At 37.9% G+C, this 24,555-nt stretch overlaps 1 protein-coding gene and 1 long non-coding RNA gene across 2 annotated transcripts in view; one reads left to right on the forward strand and one right to left on the reverse strand.

Moving 5' to 3' along the window:
* Positions 1–3,645: 3,645 nt before the first annotated feature.
* On the reverse strand, positions 3,646–4,329 carry LOC308697091. The gene is made up of 2 exons (XR_014030889.1): positions 4,211–4,329; positions 3,646–3,964 (listed from the first exon to the last, which is right to left on the reverse strand). It is a non-coding gene; the product is annotated as an uncharacterized lncRNA (long non-coding RNA).
* A 2,351-nt stretch (positions 4,330–6,680) lies between these two features.
* LOC308697781 (prostate stem cell antigen-like) overlaps positions 6,681–24,555 on the forward strand; it is a 31,413-nt gene continuing 13,538 nt past the window's right edge. The window contains exon 1 of the mRNA XM_081377338.1: positions 6,681–6,788. Within this exon, the coding sequence (XP_081233464.1) occupies positions 6,737–6,788 (52 nt within the window). The 5' untranslated portion in view covers positions 6,681–6,736. The remainder of the gene's footprint in view (positions 6,789–24,555) is intronic.

Below are 24,555 nucleotides of genomic sequence, written 5' to 3' on the forward strand. Positions count from 1 at the left end.
CTGTAATGCTTTATTAGCTGGTTGTCCTGCATCCTCAATAAACAAGCTACAGTTAGTCCAAAATGCCGCCGCTAGAGTTCTTACTAGATCAAGAAAATTTGACCATATAACACCAATTTTATCATCACTACATTGGTTACCTATAAAGTTCCGTATTAATTACAGGGTATTGCTACTGACTTATAAAGCCCTAAACGGCTTAGCTCCAGTTTATTTAACGGATCTTCTATCGCCCTATAATCCATCGCGCTCTTTAAGATCACTAAATTCGAGGCTTTTGGTCATACCTAGGATATCCAGATCCACCAAAGGAGGGAGAGCATTTTCACATTTAGCTCCAAAACTCTGGAATAGTCTTCCTGATACTGTTCGTTGCTCAGACTCGCTCTCCCAGTTTAAAACTAGATTAAAGACGCATCTCTTCAGCCAGGCATTTATATAACATTTTTAATCTTACAGTTTAATCCGGTCTCTACTTCATAAACGCCAGAGGAGAACTGGCCCCCGACTGAGCCTGGGTTCTCCCAAGGTTTTTTTTTCTCCATTAGGTCACCTGATGGAGTTTTTCGGTTCCTTGCCACTGTTGCCTTTGGCTTGGTCAGTTGGGGATACTTAATTTGATTAATCGATTCAACAGTGCTATTGATCAGCATTACCAAACGTGGATGTTTTACACCAGAAACAAACACTGATGTACTATTTTATTTAATACTGTGAAGCTGCTTTGATACAATCTGTATTGTGAAAAGCGCTATATAAATAAAGTTGACTTGACTTGACTTGACTCATTGATAAATGCTGCGATTATGTCCCGCCCACGGACGCTCAGCAGAATGGAGGAGTGGACTGGCATGGACTCCGGGCTTCTGCGTGATGATTGGAGGGTATGCCGAAAGGCTGCATCTCCTTTTGATTGACAGCGATTTCATACAATAAAAAGCCGCTGCCGCTGAAGCTATTCGAGCTCAGTCCCATCGCGGATTTTGCAAGTGTTGTCTTGGTATTTGCTTGTTGAAATTGCTAGCCAATTTTCATAATACATTTCACACAATTATACATTTATATCTTTATTATATTATTACTTATTGTATTTTTATATTATTATTAGTAATAATTAATAAAATAATAAAAAAATATATTATTAGTAGTAATATTATTATACTTTATTATATTATTATTTATACCTTTATTATATTATTACATTTATACAATTATACCTAACTCTGCTGGCCATTGAGAGGACACTGGTCAAGTCACTGGAAAAGACGCCTTGTTGGTACGACAAGGGTCACAGAGCATTTTCTTGAAAAGGAACGTAGGGCAGAATTTACGTATAAATAAATGGACAATTTTTATGATGTAGGCCGAAAATGAGCTTCCCCTCTTTGAAAGACCAGCAGCCGCCACTGTTAAGGGTGTGTTGTAGTAGGCTACTAATACACCTCCCGTATTATCATTACAATGGCACATGAAACATAATACATAAATACAACTTGACAGACAAAAAAAAGTACTGCACGAAATAATTCACTAACCGCACTCAAAAACAGCTTTCTGGCTCTAACATTAAAATGGCATGACGTAAAGAAGAAATGTTTTTGCGGGTCAGGTAGATTTCAAGGAAATCTCAGTGTTTCATCCGTCCCGTGTTTCAATCGTCCCAGCTCTCCCCTACAGCCTTTGAAATAACAACAGCAATATAGCCAAAAACCCACAACGACACTGACCAAGCAAATAAATATAGTTAAAAATATAGGATAAAAATGAGAAATTATTTCCATGTTTTTATCCAGAAAATTATGTTTTATTGTGTATTATGCATTTATTAGTTATATAAAAGCACATACTCTCTTTCTCCCACTATCTCTCCCTCAAACACACACGCATACAAGTAGGCTACGGACACACACTCGCACGCTGATCTGACGATTTTATCAGTAAAATAGTTAAACAACTTAAAAGCTACATGACGGAGCAGATAAAGTTACAGTTTCGCTATTAGTAGAGCTGGTGCCGAACACTTGTTGAGAGACAAAGCTATGTTTTCATCCACCTATTTTTATGTGTGTTTTGGGATATCACATAAAAAACACTGGATGGAAACACCAAGATGCGCAAAAATTCTAAAAATGCACATAAAAAACTAATGCACTCAATTGAGTCTGATAAATTTTTATCCAAAAAGAAAACATTAGTATAAACTTTGATGGAAACGCATTTACCGAATAAATTAATGGATGTGCATCAAAAAAGACATGCAAAAAAAGACTCTGCGATGGGATGCCATAACTGGATCAACCAGCGGACCAATCTCGTTGCACAGCATCTGAAATAATGTTTTGGTCATTTTGAAATGCCTGAGCAAAGTCTGTAATCAAAATGGTTTGGTATAGCCTAATAAGGCTACCTCCCAAAACTGTCTCACTTGACTGCGTTCCCAAACTGCAGACATTCGCCTCAGAATGCAAGAAAATGTGGTAGATTTTTCCCTAAACCTAACTACGTACCTGGGTCTCATCTACAATCGACGTCCCCTAACGTCTACAGTCGACGTTTAGTCTATCTAAGTCTTGTCCACAATCGACGTCCCCTGGGTCTCGTCTACAATCGACGTCCCCTAACGTCTACTGTCGATGTTTGTTTCTCTGGGTCTCTTTACAGTTGACTTCCCCATTCAAAAATATTTATTCTCTATACGTCTACAGTCGACTTCGGCCAAGTCACCTTCTAACTTGTCCCCCTAACTAGCTTACTTACTGCGCAGCAATAATCGACAAACAGACTTCAGCAAATGACCTTTAAATGCTTTAATCACAGCCGGGGGATCTCAGAGCAGTTCTCCAGAGAATCTCCCAAGAAGAAGCATGGCCAGAGGATCTCAGACAAATTCCATTGAGAATCCCACCAGCGAACACGAATACAACAGTTTTTATAGAAAAGGGGAAATGGCAAAAATTACATGATACATTACATTATTTCCCTACAATTTGTTTGGTTCTCATAGACAAGCCCTCTTGTTACCAGGCAAACTCTGTTTTCTTGATTACTTTAATCACAAGGTTTCAAGTTTAGACATTTGTCTAATTTCATTTCCCATATTTGTTATTTTTACACTCACACAACCAAAGTTATGAGTTTTTGACAAAATGGAGACACATACATTTAGCCAAAAAACAGAACATCTTAGTACATTGTGTTTCAGAGTGTAAGAATTGGGTAACACTTTATTTTACAGTGTCCTTGTTACATATGTTACATGTACTTACCATAGTAATAACAGTATGCATAATTACATGCAACTAACCCTCAACCAAATCCTAATCCAACACTGTAAAAAGTTTAACTATTATTTACTCAATTTTATTGGTGAAACATTTTTACACTCAAAAAAATTGAGTAAATTTTAAAGCTGTGAAATCAATGAAATATACTGTATGAATTGAGTAAATGCAAGTAAAAAAATTAAGTAAATCTGAGTAACTGCATCTGGTACATTAACAAATAAAATTGAGTAGAAATAATTTAACATTTAAACATTAAAAAAACAATATTTATGAGTAATATTAACTGTTTTTATTAATGAGTAATATTAACTTTTTTATTTTCTCTAAACCTTTGTAAAAATAGTACTCCAGACAACCACCATTATACATTACATTGGCCTTTATTTTCAATGAGTACAGCAATACAGCACATTTTAGACTGTTTTTTCATGTATACAATATTGCCTGCATTTAAACTTATTTAACAAGTAAAAATGAAATATTTAAACATTCAGGTAGCCAAATTCAAGTGTAATCAACCACTCTGTTATCCAATATCCACCGAATCTGCGCTGGTCCTCGTGCCGGAGACAGACTCGCGCTCTGCGGGTGAACTTTGAACTTCATACCGCCGTCTTGCATTTCACTCACAGTCACTGTCTGAGGCACAGCCGAAATATACTGCGAGCGACTGACATAACCTGCCAATAAACAAAAAGTGATAGTTCTGAGGACATTTTATCATCCAAATGATAATAATTATATTCATTATCATTATGAAAGTCAGTCATGTGTTTATGCAAAGCGTTTCAATCACGCAAAAAGACAAACGCGGCTCTCGTCTCGTTTAGGTGTCGAATTACGCCTCTGTAGGCTATGTTGTTTTGCATTAAATATGATTTAAAGCACAGTAATGATTTTATAGATAAAATAAAACATACACCAACCTGAATTTCACAGTGAAAATGCACCAAATCTGCGACGCTGAGAAGAGAGCTGTTGTTCTTGACTGGAGAGTTCAAACAGCCACGCTCACTCCAACCGTCGAGTTTTCGTCACGTCAGAGGGTGGGGGAGGGGGGGCATTGTTTTAATTGAGTAAACTTACTCAATTTTAAGAGCGTGTTAAATATATTAATAATATTGATTTGAATTAAGTAATTTTTTTGTTTCTTGAAACAGATCAGTTTAATTAAACATTCTCAAATATTTTGATAGAAATTTCACATATATATTAAGTATATTATAAAGCAATAATTGGTTAGTCAAATACTAAATTATTTTATTGAAAAAAACTTAAATATATCTGTAAATTTTAGATAAAATTAACTGTTGGATTTTTACTCAATTATTTTGGTATGTTTAACTCAAACAATCAAGTAAACGATATACAGAGATTTTATTAAGTTAATAAAGTTAAAAATTTCTGTAATATTTACTAAGCCACAGAATAATTTTTTACAGTGAACCCTAACCCTATAGTAAGTACATGTAGTTGCTTAATATTCCTCAGTACTTAAATATATAATTACACTGTAACAATGACACCTTAAAATAAAGTGTAACCAATAATTGTTAGGCCTAAAAGGTTTATATGTTAGAATGTTAGATGTTAGAGTTATGATTAGTTTGATGTACAGTTTACTATTGTATTCATTAAAAAAATCCATCACAATAACATGACCGGGTTTATTGTGTTTTGTCTGCGCGCTCTGAGGCGCAAGTAATTTATTATATGCGAAAATTATTATCCTATATACTATGCCTTCTCCTACTGCAGTAACTTCCATTTTTCTTATTTATTTCTGCTATTTAGAGCCAGTTTATTAAGAGGTGACGATTTTTGTTCTCTGCAGCTCACTGAATGGAAACGCTGCATGCTTTATTCGCAAATGTTTTATGCGGTATTTAAATTTTGTACATTTAGTTAAATTCACAACTTTGGATGCTTAATTAAATTGAAATGCTTAATTTCTCTCTCTCTCTCTCTCTCTCTCTCTCTCTCTCTCTCTCTCTCTCTCTCTCTAATTACTGCATTAATAAATGCATTACTCTGCTATCAATGGCTCAAGCCTCTCTACGTCTAAAATGGCGTTTTAGAATTTGTTTCTTTAATGGTTGCTCTCTGTTGCATCCTGTCACAGTAAACTGGCCTGTCAATCATTTTGTCACAGTTAAAATCCTCCAAATTTAATTTAATTAAATTTTCTAATATATGTATATAACATGGATAACATTAAATATATATTTTTATCAGGTTAAACTTTGATTAGTCATTCAAATCTTTATCTAAATCTCTCACTGTCGGTTGCCCATATCTGCCATGTTTTGTAGGTATGTAACACTTTTTCACAATCGAAAATCTACCGGAAATAATAGACCATCCGGAGACTTTTGACATACTCTTTTCAACATACTATGCTTTGGGACACACTTATTCTAATCACACATACTATTTAGGATGAATAGTCTGGACATTGGGATGAAGGGTGGCTCTCTGCGGAACAAAAGCGGCCGTTTCTAAATTTGTGGGTGTTTTCAAACTGGTGGGTGTTTATAAATCATGCAATTAAAATTATGCCCTTCACCTGACCACACCCCTAAACCCTACCCTCACTGTGACATGGGGAAATCAGGTAAAGCGGTTAAAAACGCCCCTCTGTTAATGGCCTCGCCCACTGATCTGGCAACTCTTATTACTGTCCTGCAGAGACCTAATACATGTTCAAATCAGAGGGTGAAAATCAGGGTAGGAAAACCCTTTTATTTCTAAATTATGACACTTTTTGATGTAAAAATCATATTAACATAAAACAATAAAACAATTAAGTTCACGACCCCTTTAAATAAACATATAAAATTAGGAAGCTTAACTTTGCCCTTAGCCAAATTTATATGCTCTGGAACAAGTAAATTAATAAGGCCAAAGGTTGCCCATTTGATATCCAAAATGTTATCTCGTGTTTTACCACTATCTAAGAGCCAGCGGCAAATTCCCGAAGGATTGGCCAAGATAAAGCTGTTCTCGGCGCGTACAGGAGCAAATCATGTCCAATACTGATTTTATACGGGACGCATCGTTTTACCTTCAACTTTAATACGAGGAGATCCTGTATTTTACGGGACGGAAACCCACTACATCACCTGCCTTACAGACGAGCAGCGGCTGCCTAAACACCAATCAATCGTCACTCGATGTACGATTCGAACTCGAAGTTTTTATTAAAGCTGATAGAAAAGTAACGTTGCTCCTTTCAACATTCACGCAACTAAAATGGAATGTTTGGGAGTTTGTTTTTGACAGCAAAATAATGTATTGTACACCGCGCCCTTGATACAGGTTGCTGCAAAACTGTTCAGTACGGGCGGTGCCATGGGTGTGGATCTATAAATATAGCGGATCTCTGCTGTTCACATCAGTGTGACTAGAGTTTAACGGTCTTCTTCTACTTGAACTCAGCTACAGCAAGAAACATGAACAAACTCACTTGTGGCTTCTTTGCAGTCGTTCTGTATTTCGCAATGGGTAAGGTTTTTTTTGTTTGTTTGTTTGTTTGTTTGTTTGTTTGTTTGTTTGTTTTTTCACGTTGCTAATCTGGCTTCTAATAGCAACTATATAATCGCAGTAGATTATTTGATAGTTATTTATGGTTGTTTTATTTTAGTGACGAATGAGCTAGGCTACTTTCATTCCACTTCAATTCAGTTATTGTGGAATATGGGAATCCGTGAGTCACGAACATAATAGGCCTACATTTATAAGCCTGTGGTTTATGAGTCATTCTTATGAGTAGCCTAGCCTAATATTGCTTTCAGTGATTTTAGTCTACACCAAGCTTCCAAAAAATAATTACTTTTAGAATTTATGAATTTTAGAACTTTTTATGTTCTGTAAGTAGCTAGATAATTAAGTTTGTAACATGTTGATAGAAAGTAGCCTATTGTAAAGTCTGGTTTAGCCTGTTCTTGTCCATTTGTCGATGTGTGCTTGTTTTTGAGGGAGAGAAAGAGACAGGTTAGCTTGAGGCAGAGAGACCAGTTTACACCCAAACTTGTCAGAACTTGTCAGTTTGGGTGTTTGCTTTGGACCACTGTTCTGAATCTGATCAAAGAGAATCTGTCATATCTCTGTTATTATTTTGTATAGAGTGGAAGTTAATTTATGTTTTACAGAGAGAATATAGAAAAGAGCACATTGTTTCTGTGTAGCTTTCAAAACTTGGATCATGTTAGATTATGTAATCTCACTTTATTGTTTTGATTTTGGTGCCTATACTCATTTTCTTGACTGAAGTGTGACTGAAAAGAACTCGGAAGGTGGCAACAATAAATCTGATTTCATAGCAATGCCATAGAAGAACCATTTTGGGTTCATCAAAGAACAGTTCTAAAAATATATTTTTTTTCTTTGTGTGAAGATCATTAATAATCTGAAGAACTTTTTTCCTCTAAAAAAAGTTTGTGCACTGGAAAAATTCCATGGATATTATTAAAGGTTCTTCATATAACCATAGATGCCAATAAAGAACCTTTACTTTTAACAGCGAGGTAAATAGAGAAGATATTTTTTGCTGTTTAATGTTAATCTTTTAAGTCAGCAAGAAATCAGAATTGGGTACAATGAGGTGATTATTCTCCTCAACCATTAAACATCAAAACTGAAAAGTATAAAAGTATTAACAAATTACCTGCAGCAGACCACAAATAACTCCAAAAGCTCAGATGAGTGTTAATATAAGATATATTAAATATAACTATAGAGATGGGCAGTATTTACAGTATGATACATGTATTTCAAATACGTATTTCAAATATAAAATAGTATTTTGTCATTTGTATTTGATAGGGTTGATGAAAATGGCTTCATATTTTGTATCAAAATACTTTAGTGTTTTGTATTTTGTAGTTTTAAAATACCGTAAAATTCTTTGTAAGAAGTCTACATGATGACACCATAAAAATGTGGCCTCTGATTGGTGCCTACTCAGTAGTTTGCCCAGTTGAAATGAGAACAGGATATTGATCCATATGGAAGAAGGGGGTCAAGGTAAGAAACGTGCTGGTTGCCAGCTTTCCATACATTTTTTACATTAATTTTTATTATTTTTAATAGTTCATGTTAAATTTTGGTGTTCTTTTTAGTAGAAATAGTTTTCCAACTTAAATGTTTTTCTTGAAAACTATTTTACCGAGCAGCAGCCTCACAGTTAACGTTAGCTTGCTACTTTCAGCCTATGTTAAGTTTATCGGTTTTGCACGAAAATAATAATAATAATAATAAAGCATGAATGACTGCCGACAGATAATTTATTATTATATTTATGATTAACAATCAAATGATTAATTAGTTAGAAACTAGTTGCTATGAATACAGGTGCCATCAGTTGTCCTCTTATGAATGACTTGTTTGTCTATGGGCCCTATTTTAATGATATAAGCGCATGGTCTAAAGTGCACAGCGCAAGTGCACTTAGGGCGTGTAGTTGAGCAGAAATACATAATCATGTTCTGTTTGGTCCTCAACGTAAAGGTTAAGAGGCCCATCTATCACTGTTTTCCATGTTCATAGAGTTAGTGTGTGAGGGAAATATATAGGCTGTAATCTGTGTGTTTACACAGCTTTTTTAAAAATGGCGGGTGCTGGTGTTTCGCGTGCATTCGGCCAATCAGCATGTATTAACGTCACTGGTAGTTCCTGTTGTCCTGGTTTAGACCCTACTCTTAAGTAGGAGATGCTAAATTAGTTTGTTAATTAGGAGATTACTAAAATCATTCCTAGTTCCTGCGGTGCGAACACGACAAAATCTGGGTACTTCCGCCAATAGTTCTAGGAACTATGAAAAGGTTCCTCCGGTGCAACAGCCCCTATTGACTTTAGACCAGGTTTTTGTTGGTCAATGGCGCAGTCTATTTTAGTTGCCTCAAAATAGCAACGCACCCATAATGCGCCTGAACACACCTCGTTTTCAGACCAGCATGATCCAAGGATACAATTATGTGTCATTCGCAAACTGTTTCAGTCCAGCAAACCCATGGGCACAATGGGCACAAATGCATTTACTATTTAAACAATGTGGCACAGGACGTGAAAATGATAACTGTGTCAGGCTGAAACTATAGCAAAAAACATTTGCACATTGCGCCGGGTGTATAGGGCCCATTGAGTCAGTGTTGCTAATTCAAAAAGTAGGTCCTTCATTACCAAACACAACTAAATAAGAATACAATTATGTGTCATTCGCAAACTGCTAAACATTAAACTGATGGTTACTTACAAATTAACCTTCATCTGGGAGATCACAAGGATATGTGAATATTTTTGATCTGTTAACTGGTTGCATATGTCAGATTTATTGCATGACTTGGGCAGAGAAAATCTGTTGCTATCAAACATTGTTTACATACAAAATGTGCAGGGCTGGTGGTACTCCAGGACAGGTTTGAGAACCACTGGTCTATAGGCATGCGCGTTTGAATGCATATGTGCACAGGCGAGTAGTCGTTCTTTGCAAAGTGACAATGCCAACTACTTGTCTGGAATGCATAATACAGCATTTTAGTCGTTTACGCGGATCTGTGTGGATGAGGATCATTTTGATGCTCAGTTCAGTTCTCATACGTTGTTGTCAAAGCAGGCAGATCAATATTACAAAATGGGAACAAGATGTGAGTGAGGATTTGAGGAGAAATACGTCATTTGTTATATTGTCACATTATCATACCAAGAATTTTGTTTTAAAAGATTGTAGTGTCGTCAGCAAGCTGACTGATGAAGATATCCCTACCCGCAATAGAAATTCCTTGTATAGCACTGTTTCCAAACATGAGTTGTGAGAATTTGTGTACAAAGTAAAAACAAATAAGGGGAAATCGGGCATCCCTGACGAATGCCCCGTTCCAGATTAAATCTAGGGGAAGTTCCATTTTTCAATTTGATAGAGCTATTTCCATTAACATATAAGGTTTTAATTGCTTTGCAGAAAAAGTCCCCAAAACCAAATTTCTCTAAAATAAATTGGTGTTCTATTGTATCAAAAGCCTTATAGAAATCTAAGAGGAGGATGAAGCCATCTTCAGATATCAAATCAGAGTAGGCAAGAATATCTAATACTAGTCTAATATTGTTAGAGATGTGCCTGTTCCTCATAAAGCCTGATTGTGTCTCATCTATAGTTGTGTCAAGAGTTTCTTTAATTCTCCTGGCAAATATTGATGCCATCATTTTGTAATCATTATTTAGCAGACAAATGGGTCTCCAGCTGTCAATAAAAAGTGCATCTTTTCTAGGCTTGGGAATCAATGTGACCAGCCCTTGAGAGAGGCTAGGTGGAAGGGTATCATTCTCTATAATCTCCATAAAAACCTGTAGTAAAAACGGGGCTAAGTGATCTGAGAACGCTTTGTAAAATTCTGCAGTTAAACCGTCAGTGCCGGGGGATTTATTGTTTTTAAATAGAGCAATTGAATCAGTGACCTCTGCCAATATAAAAGGGGTGTCACAATAATCTTTGTCTGCCACATCAATCTTTCTTACGTTGTTTACAGAGTTAAGAAAAAGAGACGTAACTTCTTTATTATATTTTGAGCTGTATAAATTGCTATAAAATTTTGAACAATAATCTGAAATTATTTATGGATTTATCATACATCTCTGATAAAATGAGGAAATTTTACTTATGACTTCATCTTCTTCTGCTCTTTTAGCTTTGGCAATAGAGGTTCCATACTGTCTCAATAATTTTCCTGACTCAAACTTGAGTAGTTCCCAGTTAATATTGTGGGATTTTTCCTTTTTAGCCTTGTTGTAAAAAAGAGTAATTAACATAATAAATTCAGTCTTAACCTTTTCATGCTTTAACAAGGAATTGTTTCATTTCCAGTAGCAAGATCTATGCTACTGCAATGTATTTTTCACATTCACCACCTTCTTCACCGTCTGTCTCTGCACTACATTACCCAGGATCCTCTTTGTTGCACCTGCACACCTGCACTCACTCCACCCTGAGTAATTATCACACACACCTGTTCACCATCAGCAACCTCATCAACAAGCACTATAAAACTATAAAGCTGTCCGCTCCGCACCGAGTGATCTTCACCGAATCGGCACTTGAACTCAGTGAATACTCACCTTGCACTCTTATCACCTTGAATAAAGCTGTGTTTGGATTCACTTATTTCTGTCTCCTTGCCTATATCCTGACAGAAGGCTTGACCACAAAATGCAGAACCCCACGGAATCCACTATGCTCTTCCAGGACGATCGGACTCTGGAGGAGTATGTTGAGTTTTACCTAGATCTCTTTCAGAGGATCTAAAGCTGCAGTTTGAGTGGTTTGGAAGATCCTCTCGCCCAGATACTGATGTTGGACTATATTCACCTAACATTCGTGGAGTTCATTGACCGCACGTTGTGGGTGTGTGGTTCCTCACTCACTGTGGGAGACGTCCAGCCTGATCTCCATGTCCAGCCCGATCTTCACGTCCAGCCCGATCTTCACCTCATCAGCCCAGTCAAACCCACTGAGCAGGAACTCTGTGTTCGTCCCAGACCAGACGCGGGGATCGTCTGGCCCAGAGCCTGAAAACTGGTTTCTAATAGTGCCGACCTGACGTCCAAATTATTTGACCCCGCTTTGATGTCCGTCCGGGGAGCTCGCAGGTCTGCTCCACGTTCCACCAAACCCACCGAACCAGTCGTCTGCCCAGTCGAGCCAGAGCTAGTCGTCTGCCCAGTCGAGCCAGTGCCTGTCGTCTGCCCAGCCGAACCAGAGCACATCGTCTGCCCAGCCGAGCCTGAGCTTCTTCACGTCAGCTCTGCCGAGCCTGAGCTTCTTCACGTCAGCCCTGCCGAGCCTGAGCTTCTTCACGTCACGTCTGCCGATCCAGAGACTGTTCACGTCACGTCTGCCGATCCAGAGACTGTTCACGTCACGTCTGCCGATTCAGAGACTGTTCACGTCACGTCTGCCGATCCAGAGACTGTTCACGTGACGTCTGCCGAGCCAGTGTCTCCGGACAAGATGGCCGCCCCCCAGCCAGTGTCTCCGGACAAGATGGCCGCCCCCGAGCCAGTGTCTCCGGACAAGATGGCCACCGCCACGTCGCCTGAACCTAAGCCCTCTTCGCCGCGGGTCCTGCCCAGCCCAAAGCTTCCTTCGCCGCTGGTCTCGTCCAGTCCTGAATCGCCTTTGCCGCTGGTCTCCTCCAACCCTGAGCCAAAACCCCTTAACTATCCCAAGAAAATTTTTGGGGGGGCAGTGCGTCCTCTAAGGGGACCATGGAGGTTGTGCCGACAGGGTCCCCTGTACCACCTGGTCCATCTGGGACGTCTAAACAGCGATCTCCGCCCTGGCCGCCCGAATGGTCATCTCCGCCCTGGCCGCCAGAAGGGTGCCTGCACAGCCTGCTCTGCCATGGCCACCTCCTCAGCCTGCTTCGCGTGGTCGGTGATACCATCCTGGAGTCTCCTGTCTGTCGTCTCCATGTCCACCCTCCGGTCACAGACTCCAGGATGCCCCCCCCCCCCCCCCCCCCCCCCCCCCGTGTTCTGCCTTCCACGGCGCGGTTCGCGCCTAGTCCGCGCCTGTCCGGTGCTCTTTTGGTCTCTTTTCCTTTCGCGTTGGTTCGGCATTGCTCAATAGTTTGTCTTACGAGTGCTGTAGTATTTATGAAAACAAAATTTTGTGCTTGGCGAGATAATAAATTGAGTTCAAAACTATCTTTAGCTGGAAAATAACTTTATTAAAGAACTGCTATAAAGCCAAAACAATCTCTGTTACCTTAAATTATACGTTTATCTCTGTAAAGCTGCTTTGAAACAATCTACATTGTTAAAAGCGCTATATAAATGAAAATGACTTGACTTGTCTTGACTCGTATGAATTTGTACGACTTTTGCTAAATCGTACATATTTTACGAGTTGCACAATTCTTGGGAAAAAAAGTCTTGTTGTCTTTACGAATTCGTACGAATTCTTTGTGAGATAGCGGTGCTTCTCAATTCACAAATTGATGCAGTTTTTTTTTTTTTTGCTCATTCCTCTTATTTTCCAGCCCAGTCATCATGAAGAAGACTTTTTAATAATAATATAGTCTACTTAGTAACTTTATAATTACCAAGTAAATGTTTGGGAAAGCGATTTTCTAATTCAATCACCAAGGAGTAGAACATTTATTTTATTCCATAATAATTTGTTTCATTGATTATTAATAAACATATACTATCATAAAGATTAAATTATATATTCAGCAAATTAACTATATACTGTAGCAGAGTGGTTCTCAACCTTTTTTACTCCACCTCATTTCCAAATCAATACTCAAACAGCAAATCAGCCCCAAACCTTTTTTATTCATAAAAACATTTGCATTCTATTGTTATTACTTTTCAGCTCCATGTTATTATTTTTCAAACAAAATTAATTTAAGATAGATTTAAACCTTCAGTGTTCTTTTTTGCAAACATACTTTGCAAAAATGTCACCAAATACATTCTTTACAACTTAAATGAAGCACAAGTCAACCTGTCATTCCAAGCAAGACCACAGGGAGATGCCAAATGACTGCATACGGATCCATTCAGAATTATTAAACAGTAAACACACCAAAATATAAATGAAAAATAAAAACAATTTGTGTGGAAACTCAGCGATCTGAAGGCGGATCGATGTAATCAGTGAACAGTTCCTCTGTCAGAACAAACAATCGTGACTATGTTTGGAGCGCCTGATGCCCATGTGTAGGCTACAGAATAAACACAACTGATCCTCACAAACTTCACATTAATTTCGACAACTACGTGAATATATTGAACTGTACTTATGCAGAAATACGATGTTATAGATTTATGTAATAAATCCGAGAGCGCACATACACGGTTTGTTTGCGCATCAAACAACAGACTCGCGCATGCACGACACCTGTAGCCTATGTCACTGTAATCGCCTCTACCTTCATTCGCCATCCATAAAAAAAAAATTAGCCACCACACTGGTTTTCCTTCTCCAACTGAGAGATGTATTTTGAGTATCATATGTTCATGAATCGGTTGGGGTGTTTTGAGCCGCTGTTCTGTCTGTATTTCACACAGTGCAATGAGAAATGGCTTTGGGTGCTTTTTTTTTTTTTTTTTTTTACATTTAGGCTATTTAAGGTATTAATACTAAAATGTTTGAATTAGGCTATTAATAAATTTAAATGAATTTAAGGGGGGGGGGGGTGAAATGCTATTTCATGCATACTGAGTTTTTTACTCTGTTAAAGAGTTGGATTCCCATACTAAACATGGACAAAGTTTAAAAAATTAAATTGTACGTTTGAAGGAGTATTTCTGTTCCAAAAATGCTCCTTCCGGTTTGTCACAAGTTTCGGAAAGTTTTTTTTGAGTATGGGCATGTGTGACGTCAGATGTAGCGGAATTTCCTTATACGGGCCCATCAAAGCGCTATGCTCGGCTTTAGGGAAGTCAGTGTCACCAAAGAAGTGGGTTTTTGGTTGCCAGGGCAAGACAACCCTGCACAAATTCCCAAAGAACCCAGCGTTAAGGGACCAGTGGATGGAGTTTGTTTTTCCAGAGCATCAACGGAGGTTGTGCAAGACTGTTTGTTCCCTGCATTTCGACGATGATTGTTTTATAAACAAAGCCCAGATCGACGGATTTGCAGATCGTCTAATGCTTAAGGATCGAGCAGTCACAATGATAAAGGTTTGCGGTCGCGCGTTGGAACCGGGCGGTGAGTAAAACTGCTTCAAATGTCTCTGTGTTTTGTTAGCTCGGCGCGTTAGCACAGCAAGTAAACAGTGAACAGCGCTCGTGATTCTTTAGCTCCGCCCACACGGCCCGCCTTCAGCCGCTCGTTTTTTTTCCGGAAAGACTCGGTACAGCCTATCTTTCTTTTATAAATATAATAAAACTAAAGACTTTTTGGAGATATGAAGGATGCAATACTACTCTATAGGTACTCAAGATTAACAGGAGATTGAGTGAAAATGAGCATTTCACCCCCCCTTTAAAGGGCACCTATTATGCCCCTTTTTACTAAATGTAATATTGATCTTGGGTGTCCTCAGAATGTATTTGTGAAGTTTTAGCACAAAATACCCCACAGTTAATTTATTATAACCATTTGAAAATGTCATTTTTGGGGCCTGTTTTAAAAAGAGCTGTTTTGGTGTGTACCACCTTAAATGTAAATGAGCTGCATATCCCCGCCCTGCTGGACCCAGATGATGAAGAGACTCCGGCAGAAGAAACACGAAATGAGAATGGACCAAGACGTCTCGGAATGGTTATTTGATACATTTATGTACTTACAAAGTTTTAATCGTGTCCCCTTTGCAATTATGGATGTGCAACACACACACACACAAATTGTGATAACGTTCGCGCAATTTTTTTTTTAATTATTTTTTAATTTTTTTAGTACAAACGAAATTATATTTATGCGAGGGGTGCTGTTGCGTCATGTTGACATTACTTGTCGTACAGGTGCTTATGTGGCAAATGTGAGAAGATGGCTATACAGAACCAGAAAACATATGCTGCAGGGAGATAGATGTTTATATACTGTCTATGGAGATAGAGCATGTATTAATTTATTTACATTTGTAATTGCTGCAAAAAATAATATGTGACATAAAACTGTCTGACGTTGTTTGTTGAGACATCCTATGACGACGACAAAAAATAGCTTTAGACGCAGATTTGTTGTTGAACTGGCTGACATCTATTGAAATGACTATTTGCTAAAAAATCATAAAATACACTTACTTCTTCTGGAGGTGACATTGGATCGCGAACAGTAGGCAACGATCCACACTTGAGGATTAACTTTGACCCTCGTTCACTAAACAGTCAGTCAGAAAATGATTCGCGCAAACATAAACGTATTTAGGAAGTTTAAGTGGCGCCTTTTCTTCATAAATAAAATCCATCCGCTGTGTTTTCAGTGGCTCTGATGTCAGTGAAGACTACTATGTCCATTCTTAAATCCCACAACAGAACACCTACACCTCTTAGGAGACATTACCGGCTGTCGTTGAAACAATGGCGATGGTGTACAGATCACCGAGGGCGGGGTAACCACAGTGTCAATCAAATCACGTCGATGGGGCTTAGCGCAATTCTACGTCACAGTGAGAGCAATCTCAGAACAGGGTGTTCTGAGACAGTGCTTATGATTTATTGAGATTGTAAAAAAACCACTGGGTGGATTTTTATCATTCTAGGGCGGTTTTGCTCACACACTGCCAACACACATATATGTTCAAACACCATGTAAAAGTGAATTTTGCATAATAGGTGCCCTTTAAGTTATCTTGCGGCCCCCTGGTGGATCACTCAGACTTCCACTCATTGCTATCATGGAAGACCACTCATTAATTTAGCGCTTGATGCTTCTGATAATCTTGAAGCTCTGGAACGCAAACAGCAGACTGGAGTGACTTTACATGAATCAGCATTCTGATCTTATCTGCAACAGTTTCACATATTTCAGAGGATGTTAGAAAAAACGTAGGCCTATGCATTTAAAGCCATGCTTATTTCTCTTTATAGCTCATAAGTTTGTATAAGGTCCGTAGGCTACTTTTTGATAATTTCATTTCCTGTTTGGAATGGAATTACGAGAAATGAAAACCAGCTCGTTTATTTGTTTTTTAGTTTTGTTTAAAAAACGAAAAATTAGATATTGGCTCGATTTTTCATTTTTCGTTTGTGGTTTATAAATCGGTTTATGGGTTCGATATTTAATTTGCACTCGTGGGCAGCGCTGAAACAATACAGGAACCAACCAATATAGTTCCAATACAATAATGTCTGAAACCACCACTTACTGTTAACTACGCACAATATTTGAAGCAGAAATATGTTGCTGGTCACATAATTTGTGCTGCTGCGACTTGCAAGTGACCTCAATAATGTGAGCCACAGTATAGTGACAGATTATTTGCACTGTATTCATCAATGGGAAATACATCATGCTAAAATAATCTGTCAATAATCTGTCACTATACTGTGATTTCTACAATACTACAATATCAAGTCAAGTCAAGTCATCTTCATTTATATAGCGCTTTTAACAATGTAGATTGTTTCAAAGCAGCTTTACAGAGATAAGCGTATAATTTAAGGTAACAGAGATTGTTTTGGCTTTATAGCAGAGTTAAGTTATTTTCCATCTAAAGTTAGTTTTGATTGATTTGCTTCCGTCGCAACGATCATTTGTTATTAAATTAGGGGCCGCTAAGATGACACCATTCCCTCTACACAGACTTTAAACGCGAACCTGTGAGAAACGCTGATGGCGTTCACATGCGCATTTAGAATGGGTTCTATAGTTATGTGCGTTTGAAAATACGCAGGTTTGGAATTCCCTACAAGCCAAGCCTAAACAAAGTACTTGTCTTTCCTTATAAATTTTGATAAAGAATTTTATTTTATTTTGTTGCTTTGGGGTAGGAATGTGAAACGAATTTTTCCGACAACGCCTTATCTGTATAGTGGTAGAGGGATCCTCCATAGGGAGAGACTAGTTGGCACTTCAGCACTGCGTTGTCATCAGTCCAGGCGAAGGTCCTTCGTCAGATCTGGATACGGCCTGGATCCGGCAGGCTGCAGGAAAACCTCGGGATAAAACAGAGACACTAAAATTAGCGTAGATGCCATTGTTCTCATGATGTAACGAGTACATCAGGATTTATGGGAAGTGTTCCCGGTTCCGGCTGACCTAATCTATGCAGCCTAACATTAAATTATAGAAGTCTATAATGTATTATGTGAATGCTAGGTCAAAGAGATGTGTCTTTAATCTGGCTTTGAACTGACAGAGTGTGTCTGCTTCCCGGACAATGGTAGGAAGACTGTTCCAGAGTTTTGGTGCTAAATAGGAAAAGGATCTACCGCCAGCAGTCGATTTTGATATTCTAGGTATTAGTAACTGGCCGGAATTTTGAGATCGCAATAGACGTGACGGACTATAATGCGTTAAGAGCTCGCTCAAGTACTGCGGAGCTAAACCATTTAGTGCTTTGTAAGTGATCAGCAATATTTTAAAATTTATGCGATGTTTAATAGGGAGCCAATGCAGTTTTGACAGAACTGGGCTAATATGGTCATAATTCCTGGTTCTAGTAAGAACTCGAGCTGCTGCGTTTTGTACCAGCTGTAGTTTGTTTATTAAGCGTGCAGGGCAACCACCCAGTAGAGCATTACAATAATCTATCCTTGAGGTCATGAACGCATGAACTAATTGTTCCGCATTTGTCAATGAGAGCATATGGCGTAATTTAGATATATTTTTAAGATGGAAAAATGCAGTTTTACAGATACTAGACACGTGACTTTCAAATGAAAGATTGGTATCAAAGAGCACACCCAGGTTCCTAACCGACGACGAAGACTTCGAGCAGCCATCGAGTGTTAGACAGTATTCTAGGTTATTATGTGAGGAAGTTTTTTGTCCAATAATTAGAAACTCTGTTTTTTCAGAATTTAGAAGTAGGAAATTACGAGTCATCCAATTTTTTATATCAGCTATGCATTCCGTTAATTTTGTGAATTGGTAAGTTTCGTTAGGTTTTGAAGAAATATAGAGCTGAGTATCATCGGCATAACAGTGAAAGCTAATGCCATGTTTCCTAATGATATCTCCTAATGGTAGCATGTACAGAGTGAACAGCAGCGGTCCTAGTACTGAGCCTTGTGGTACTCCATACTGAACTTGTGATCGATGAGACATCTCTTCATTTACTGCTACAAACTGATAACGGTCAGATAAGTATGATTTAAACCATGCTAGTGCATTTCCCGTAATGCCAACATAATGTTCTAATCTATTTAAAAGAACGTTGTGGTCAATGGTGTCAAATGCAGCACTAAGATCGAGTAACACTAATAGAGAGATACAACCACGATCGGATGATAAGAGCAAATCATTTGTGACTCTAACGAGAGCTGTCTCGGTACTATGGTACGGTCTAAATCCGGACTGGAAATCCTCGCAGATATCATTTCTTTCAAGAAAGGAACACAGTTGTGAGGATACTGCCTTTTCTAATATCTTTGACAGAAAAGGTAGATTCGAGATCGGCCTGTAATTGACTAATTCTGTAGAATCAAGTTGCGTTTTTTTAACAAGCGGTTTAATCATAGCCAGCTTAAAGTTTTTTGGTACGTATCCTAGAGACAAAGATGAATTAATGATATTAAGAAGAGGATCTAGGACCTCTGGAAGCATCTCTTTCAATAGCTTAGTCGGTATAGGGTCTAACATACATGTTGTCGATTTAGATGATTTAACGAGTTTAGTAAATTCTTCCTCTCCTATAGCAACGAATGAATCAAATTTTTCCTCAGGGAAACTACAATGCACTGCCTGATGCGATACTGTAGTGGGCGGTTGCATAGTTATAATCTTCTCCCTGATATTATCAATCTTATAAGTGAAGAAGTTCATAAAATCATTACTGCTGTGTTGCTTGGAAACTTCTGGGCTTGAAGCTTTATTTTTCGTTAGTTTAGCCACCGTTTCAAATAAATACCTAGGATTATGTTTATTTTCTTCTAATAGGGTTGAAAAATAAGCAGATCTAGCAGCTTTTAAAGCCTCTCTGTAAGTAACTGAGCTCTCCTTCCATGAAATGCGAAATACCTCTAGTTTTGTTTTCTTCCATTTGCGCTCCATTTTTCTGGCTGCTCTCTTAAGGGCCCGAGTGTGCTCGTTGTACCACGGCGTTGGACTATTTTCTTTAATCTTCTTTAAGCGCAATGGAGCAACTGTGTCTAAAGTGCTGGAAAAGAGAGAGTTAAACGTTTCTGTTGTAATATCTAGTTCTTCTAAGCTATCTGGGATGCTGAGATGATGAAACTGATCAGGAAGATTATTAATAAAGCAATCTTTAGTAGCAGAAGTGATAGGTCTCACATATTTGAAACACGGAGTCGGCTTTGCAGCCTTGGCTAAATGCAAATTACACGAGACTAGGTAAGGATCTGAGATGTCATCGCTCTGCTGCAGAATTTCAACGGCATCAACATCTATTCCGTGTGATAATATTAGATCTATAGTATGATTACGACGATGAGTAGGTCCTGACACGTGTTGTCTAACTCCAATTGAATTTACAATGTCTTTAAATGCCAATCCCAATGCATCTTTTTCATTATCGATGTGTATATTAAAATCACCAACAATTAGTACTTTATCTGCAGTCAATATTAATTCTGATAGAAAGTCCTCAAATTCTTTGATAAAGTCTGTATGGTGCCCTGGTGGCCTGTATACAGTAGCCAGCACAAATCTCAAACGTGATTTATCGTTCACACTATATATTTTTACATTAAGCACCAATGCTTCAAAAGAATTATATTTAAAACTTCTTAGTGGTTTTGAAACTATTACTATAAATTACAGCAACACCACCCCCTTTGCGTTTCAGACGAGGCTCATGTTTATAACAGTAATCTTGCGGGGTTGATTCATTTAAAGTAATGTAATCATTTGGTTTTAGCCAGGTTTCTGTCAAACACAGCACATCTAGGTTATTATCTGAAATCATATCATTAACAACGAGTGCTTTTGAAGTAAGCGATCGAATATTCAGCAACCCAAGCTTTAGCATTTGCTCATCTGTATTATAGCTGTTTTTTGTTTGTTGAACATCAATTAAATTTGTAACCTTAGATGGGTTTAAACGTTTTTTGGATTTCCAAGTTCGGGGAACAGACACAGTCTCTATATGATGATAGCTAGGTGAAAGAGGCTCTATGTGATGTGATTTATCTGACCTTGGTGACGCGAGGCCGCTAGCAGACGGTCGGTTTAGCCAGTCTGTCTGCTTCCTGACCTGAGCCCCAGATTGTCATGTTTGAGCTCTAAGACTATGAGCCATATTACTAGAGAGAAGAGCAGCACCATTCCAGGAGGGATGAATACCATCTCTTTTCAACAGGTCAGGTTTGCCCCAAAAACTTTTCCAATTGTCTATGAATTCTATATTATTAAGCGGACACCACTTAGACAGCCAACCGTTAAGCGAACACAATCTACTAACTATCTCATCACTCCTGCGAACAGGAAGGGGGCCAGAGCAAATTACAGTCCTTGACATCGTACTTGCAAGTTCACACACCTCTTTAATATTAATTTTGGTGATCTCCGACTGGCGGAGTCGAACATCATTAGTGCCGACATGAATAATGATCTTAGAGAATTTACGATTAGCATTAGCCAGCACTTTTAAATTTGCTTTGATGTCAGGCGCTCTGGCTCCCGGCAAACATGTGACTATGGTGGTTGGTGTCTCTATTTTCACGTTCCGTGTAATAGAATCGCCAATAACTAGGGCACAATCATTCTCAGTGGGTGTTTCACTGAGCGGGGCAAATCGATTTGTTATGGTAATCGGAACGATACAACAATACAACGTCTGTCCAATGTAGAAATAAATTTGATATTGATATGAGGGTAGGTAGGCCGGCATAGATTCAGAGGCATAAGGTATTGTAAGTGTTACTCACAACAATGCAAAAATAATAAATGCATTGACATTTACTTTTGATACTTAAGTACTTTTAAAAACAAGTACTTCTGTACTTTTACTTAAAGGGCACCTATTATGCAAAATTCACTTTTACATGGTGTTTGAACATAAATGTGTGTTGGCAGTGTGTGAGCAAAACCACCATAGAATGATAAAAATCCACCCAGTAGTTTGTTTACTATCTCAATAAATCATAAGCACTGTCTCAGAACACCCTGTTCTAGATTTCCCTCACTGTGACGTAGAATTGAGCTAAGCCCCACCGACGTGATTTGATTGACATCTGGTTTTGGCATAGACCCCGCCCTCGGTGATCTATGTACACCATCGCCATTGTTTCAACGACAGCCGGTAATGTCTCATAAGAAGTGTAGGTGTTCTGTTGTGGGATGTAAGAATGGACATACTAGTCTTCACTGATCAGAGCCACTGAAAACGCAGCGGATGGATTTTATTTATGAGGAAAAGGCACCACTTAAACTTCCTAAATACGAGAATCATGTTCTGACTGACTACGAGGCTGACTCCAGCTCCTTTTTCGCCAGCTCCTTATTCGTCGAACTATTCATTCCACCTTAAAAATGTTGGACGGTTGTTAACCCCTCCCCCTCAGTGCTTTTGGCCGTATTTCTTAAAGGAACAGTTGTATGTGAATTGCAAGCCTGTGGATCGGGCAGCATTTTTCATTTAACAGTGAAAATAAATAGCTTACTCCTGAAAAGATTATCTTGTCTGCATCTATAAATGGTGTAAGCTATGTGTTAAATTATTATTTTGTAATTACTAAATGTTTTTTTTAAAGTATGGAGAAACGTGACATGTTTCCAACTGAGATTTAATGTAATGTAATTTCTGTTCTTTATTAGAAGTTATCCATTACTCCAGTCAAACATGTGTGTGTGTGTGTGTGTGTGTGTGTGTGTGTGTATATGTATGTATGTATGTATGTATTTATGTGTGTATGTATGTGTGTGTGTGTGTGTGTGTGTGTGTGTGTGTGTGTGTGTGTGTGTATGTGTGTGTGTGTGTGTATATGTATGTATGTATGTGTATGTGTATGTATGTATGTATGTATGTATGTATGTATGTATGTATGTGTGTGTGTGTGTGTGTATACTGGACAAAGCATACTGAAGGTGCCATTACATTAGTATTTCAAAAGTTCTCAAAAAAACAGGAACGTAGAGACACAGATTAATTCATTCTTAAATGAAATCTTGCATTACAACATTTTCTGATGTGTTATTGTTGAAATATGGTACCCAGAACATCCAACTTTATGTGCCAACAAAGCATACTGGAGGTGCCATTACTTTAGTATTTCAAAAGTTCTCAAAAAAACAGGAACGTAGAGGCATAGATTAATTCATTCTTAAATGAAATCCTGCATTACAACATTTTCTGATGTGTTATTGTTGAAATATGGTACCCAGAACATCCAACTATATGTGCCGACAAAGCATACTGGAGGTGCCATTACTTTAGTATTTCAAAAGTTCTCAAAAAAACAGGATCGTAGAGGCATAGATAAATTCATTCTCAAATGAAATCCTGCATTACAACATTTTCTGATGTGTTATTATTTAAATATGGTAACCAGAACATGCCTCTCCATGCAACTTTATGTGCCGACAAAGCATACTGGAGGTGCCATTACTTTAATATTTCAAAAGTTCTCAAAAAAACAGGGACGTAGAGGCATAGATTAATTCATTCTTAATTGAAATCTTGCATTACAACATTTTCTGATGTGTTATTGTTGAAATATGGTACCCAGAACATGCAACTATATGTGCCGACAAAGCATACTGGAGGTGCCATTACTTTAGTATTTCAAAAGTTCTCAAAAAAACATGAACGTAGAGGCATAGAGTAATTCATTCTTAAACGAAATCCTGCTTTACAACATTTTCTGATGTGTTATTGTTGAAATATGGTACCCAGAACATGCCTCTCCATGCAACTTTATGTGCCGACAAATCATACTGGAGGTGCCATTACTTTAATATTTCAAAAGTTCTCAAAAAAACAGGGACGTAGAGGCATAGATTAATTCATTCTTAATTGAAATCTTGCATTACAACATTTTCTGATGTGTTATTGTTGAAATATGGTACCCAGAACATGCAACTATATGTGCCGACAAAGCATACTGGAGGTGCCATTACTTTAGTATTTCACAAGTTCTCAAAAAAACATGAACGTAGAGGCATAGATTAATTCATTTTTAAATGAAATCCTGCATTACAACATTTTCTGATGTGTTATTGTTGAAATATGGTACCCAGAACATGCCTCTCCATGCAACTTTATGTGCCGACAAAGCATACTGGAGGTGTCATTACTTTAGTATTTCAAAAGTTCTCAAACAATATTTCAACAATAACACATCAGAATATGTTGTAATGCAGGATTTCATTTAAGAATGAATTAATCTATGCCTCTACGTTCCTGTTTTTTTTTTTTGAGAACTTTTGAAATACTAAAGTAATGGCACCTCCAGTATGCTTTGTTGGCACATATAGTTACATGTTCTGGGTACCATATTTCAACAATAACACATCAGAAAATGTTGTAATGCAGGATTTCGTTTAAGAATGAATTAATCTATGCCTCTACATTTCTGTTTTTTTGAGAACTTGTGAAATACTAAAGTAATGGCACCTCCAGTATGCTTTGTCGGCACATATAGTTGCATGTTCTGGGTACCATATTTCAACAATAACACTTCAGAAAATGTTGTAATGCAA

Source organism: Scardinius erythrophthalmus, assembly GCF_964197995.2.
Source record: "Scardinius erythrophthalmus genome assembly, chromosome: 10".
Classification (NCBI taxonomy): domain Eukaryota; kingdom Metazoa; phylum Chordata; class Actinopteri; order Cypriniformes; family Leuciscidae; genus Scardinius; species Scardinius erythrophthalmus.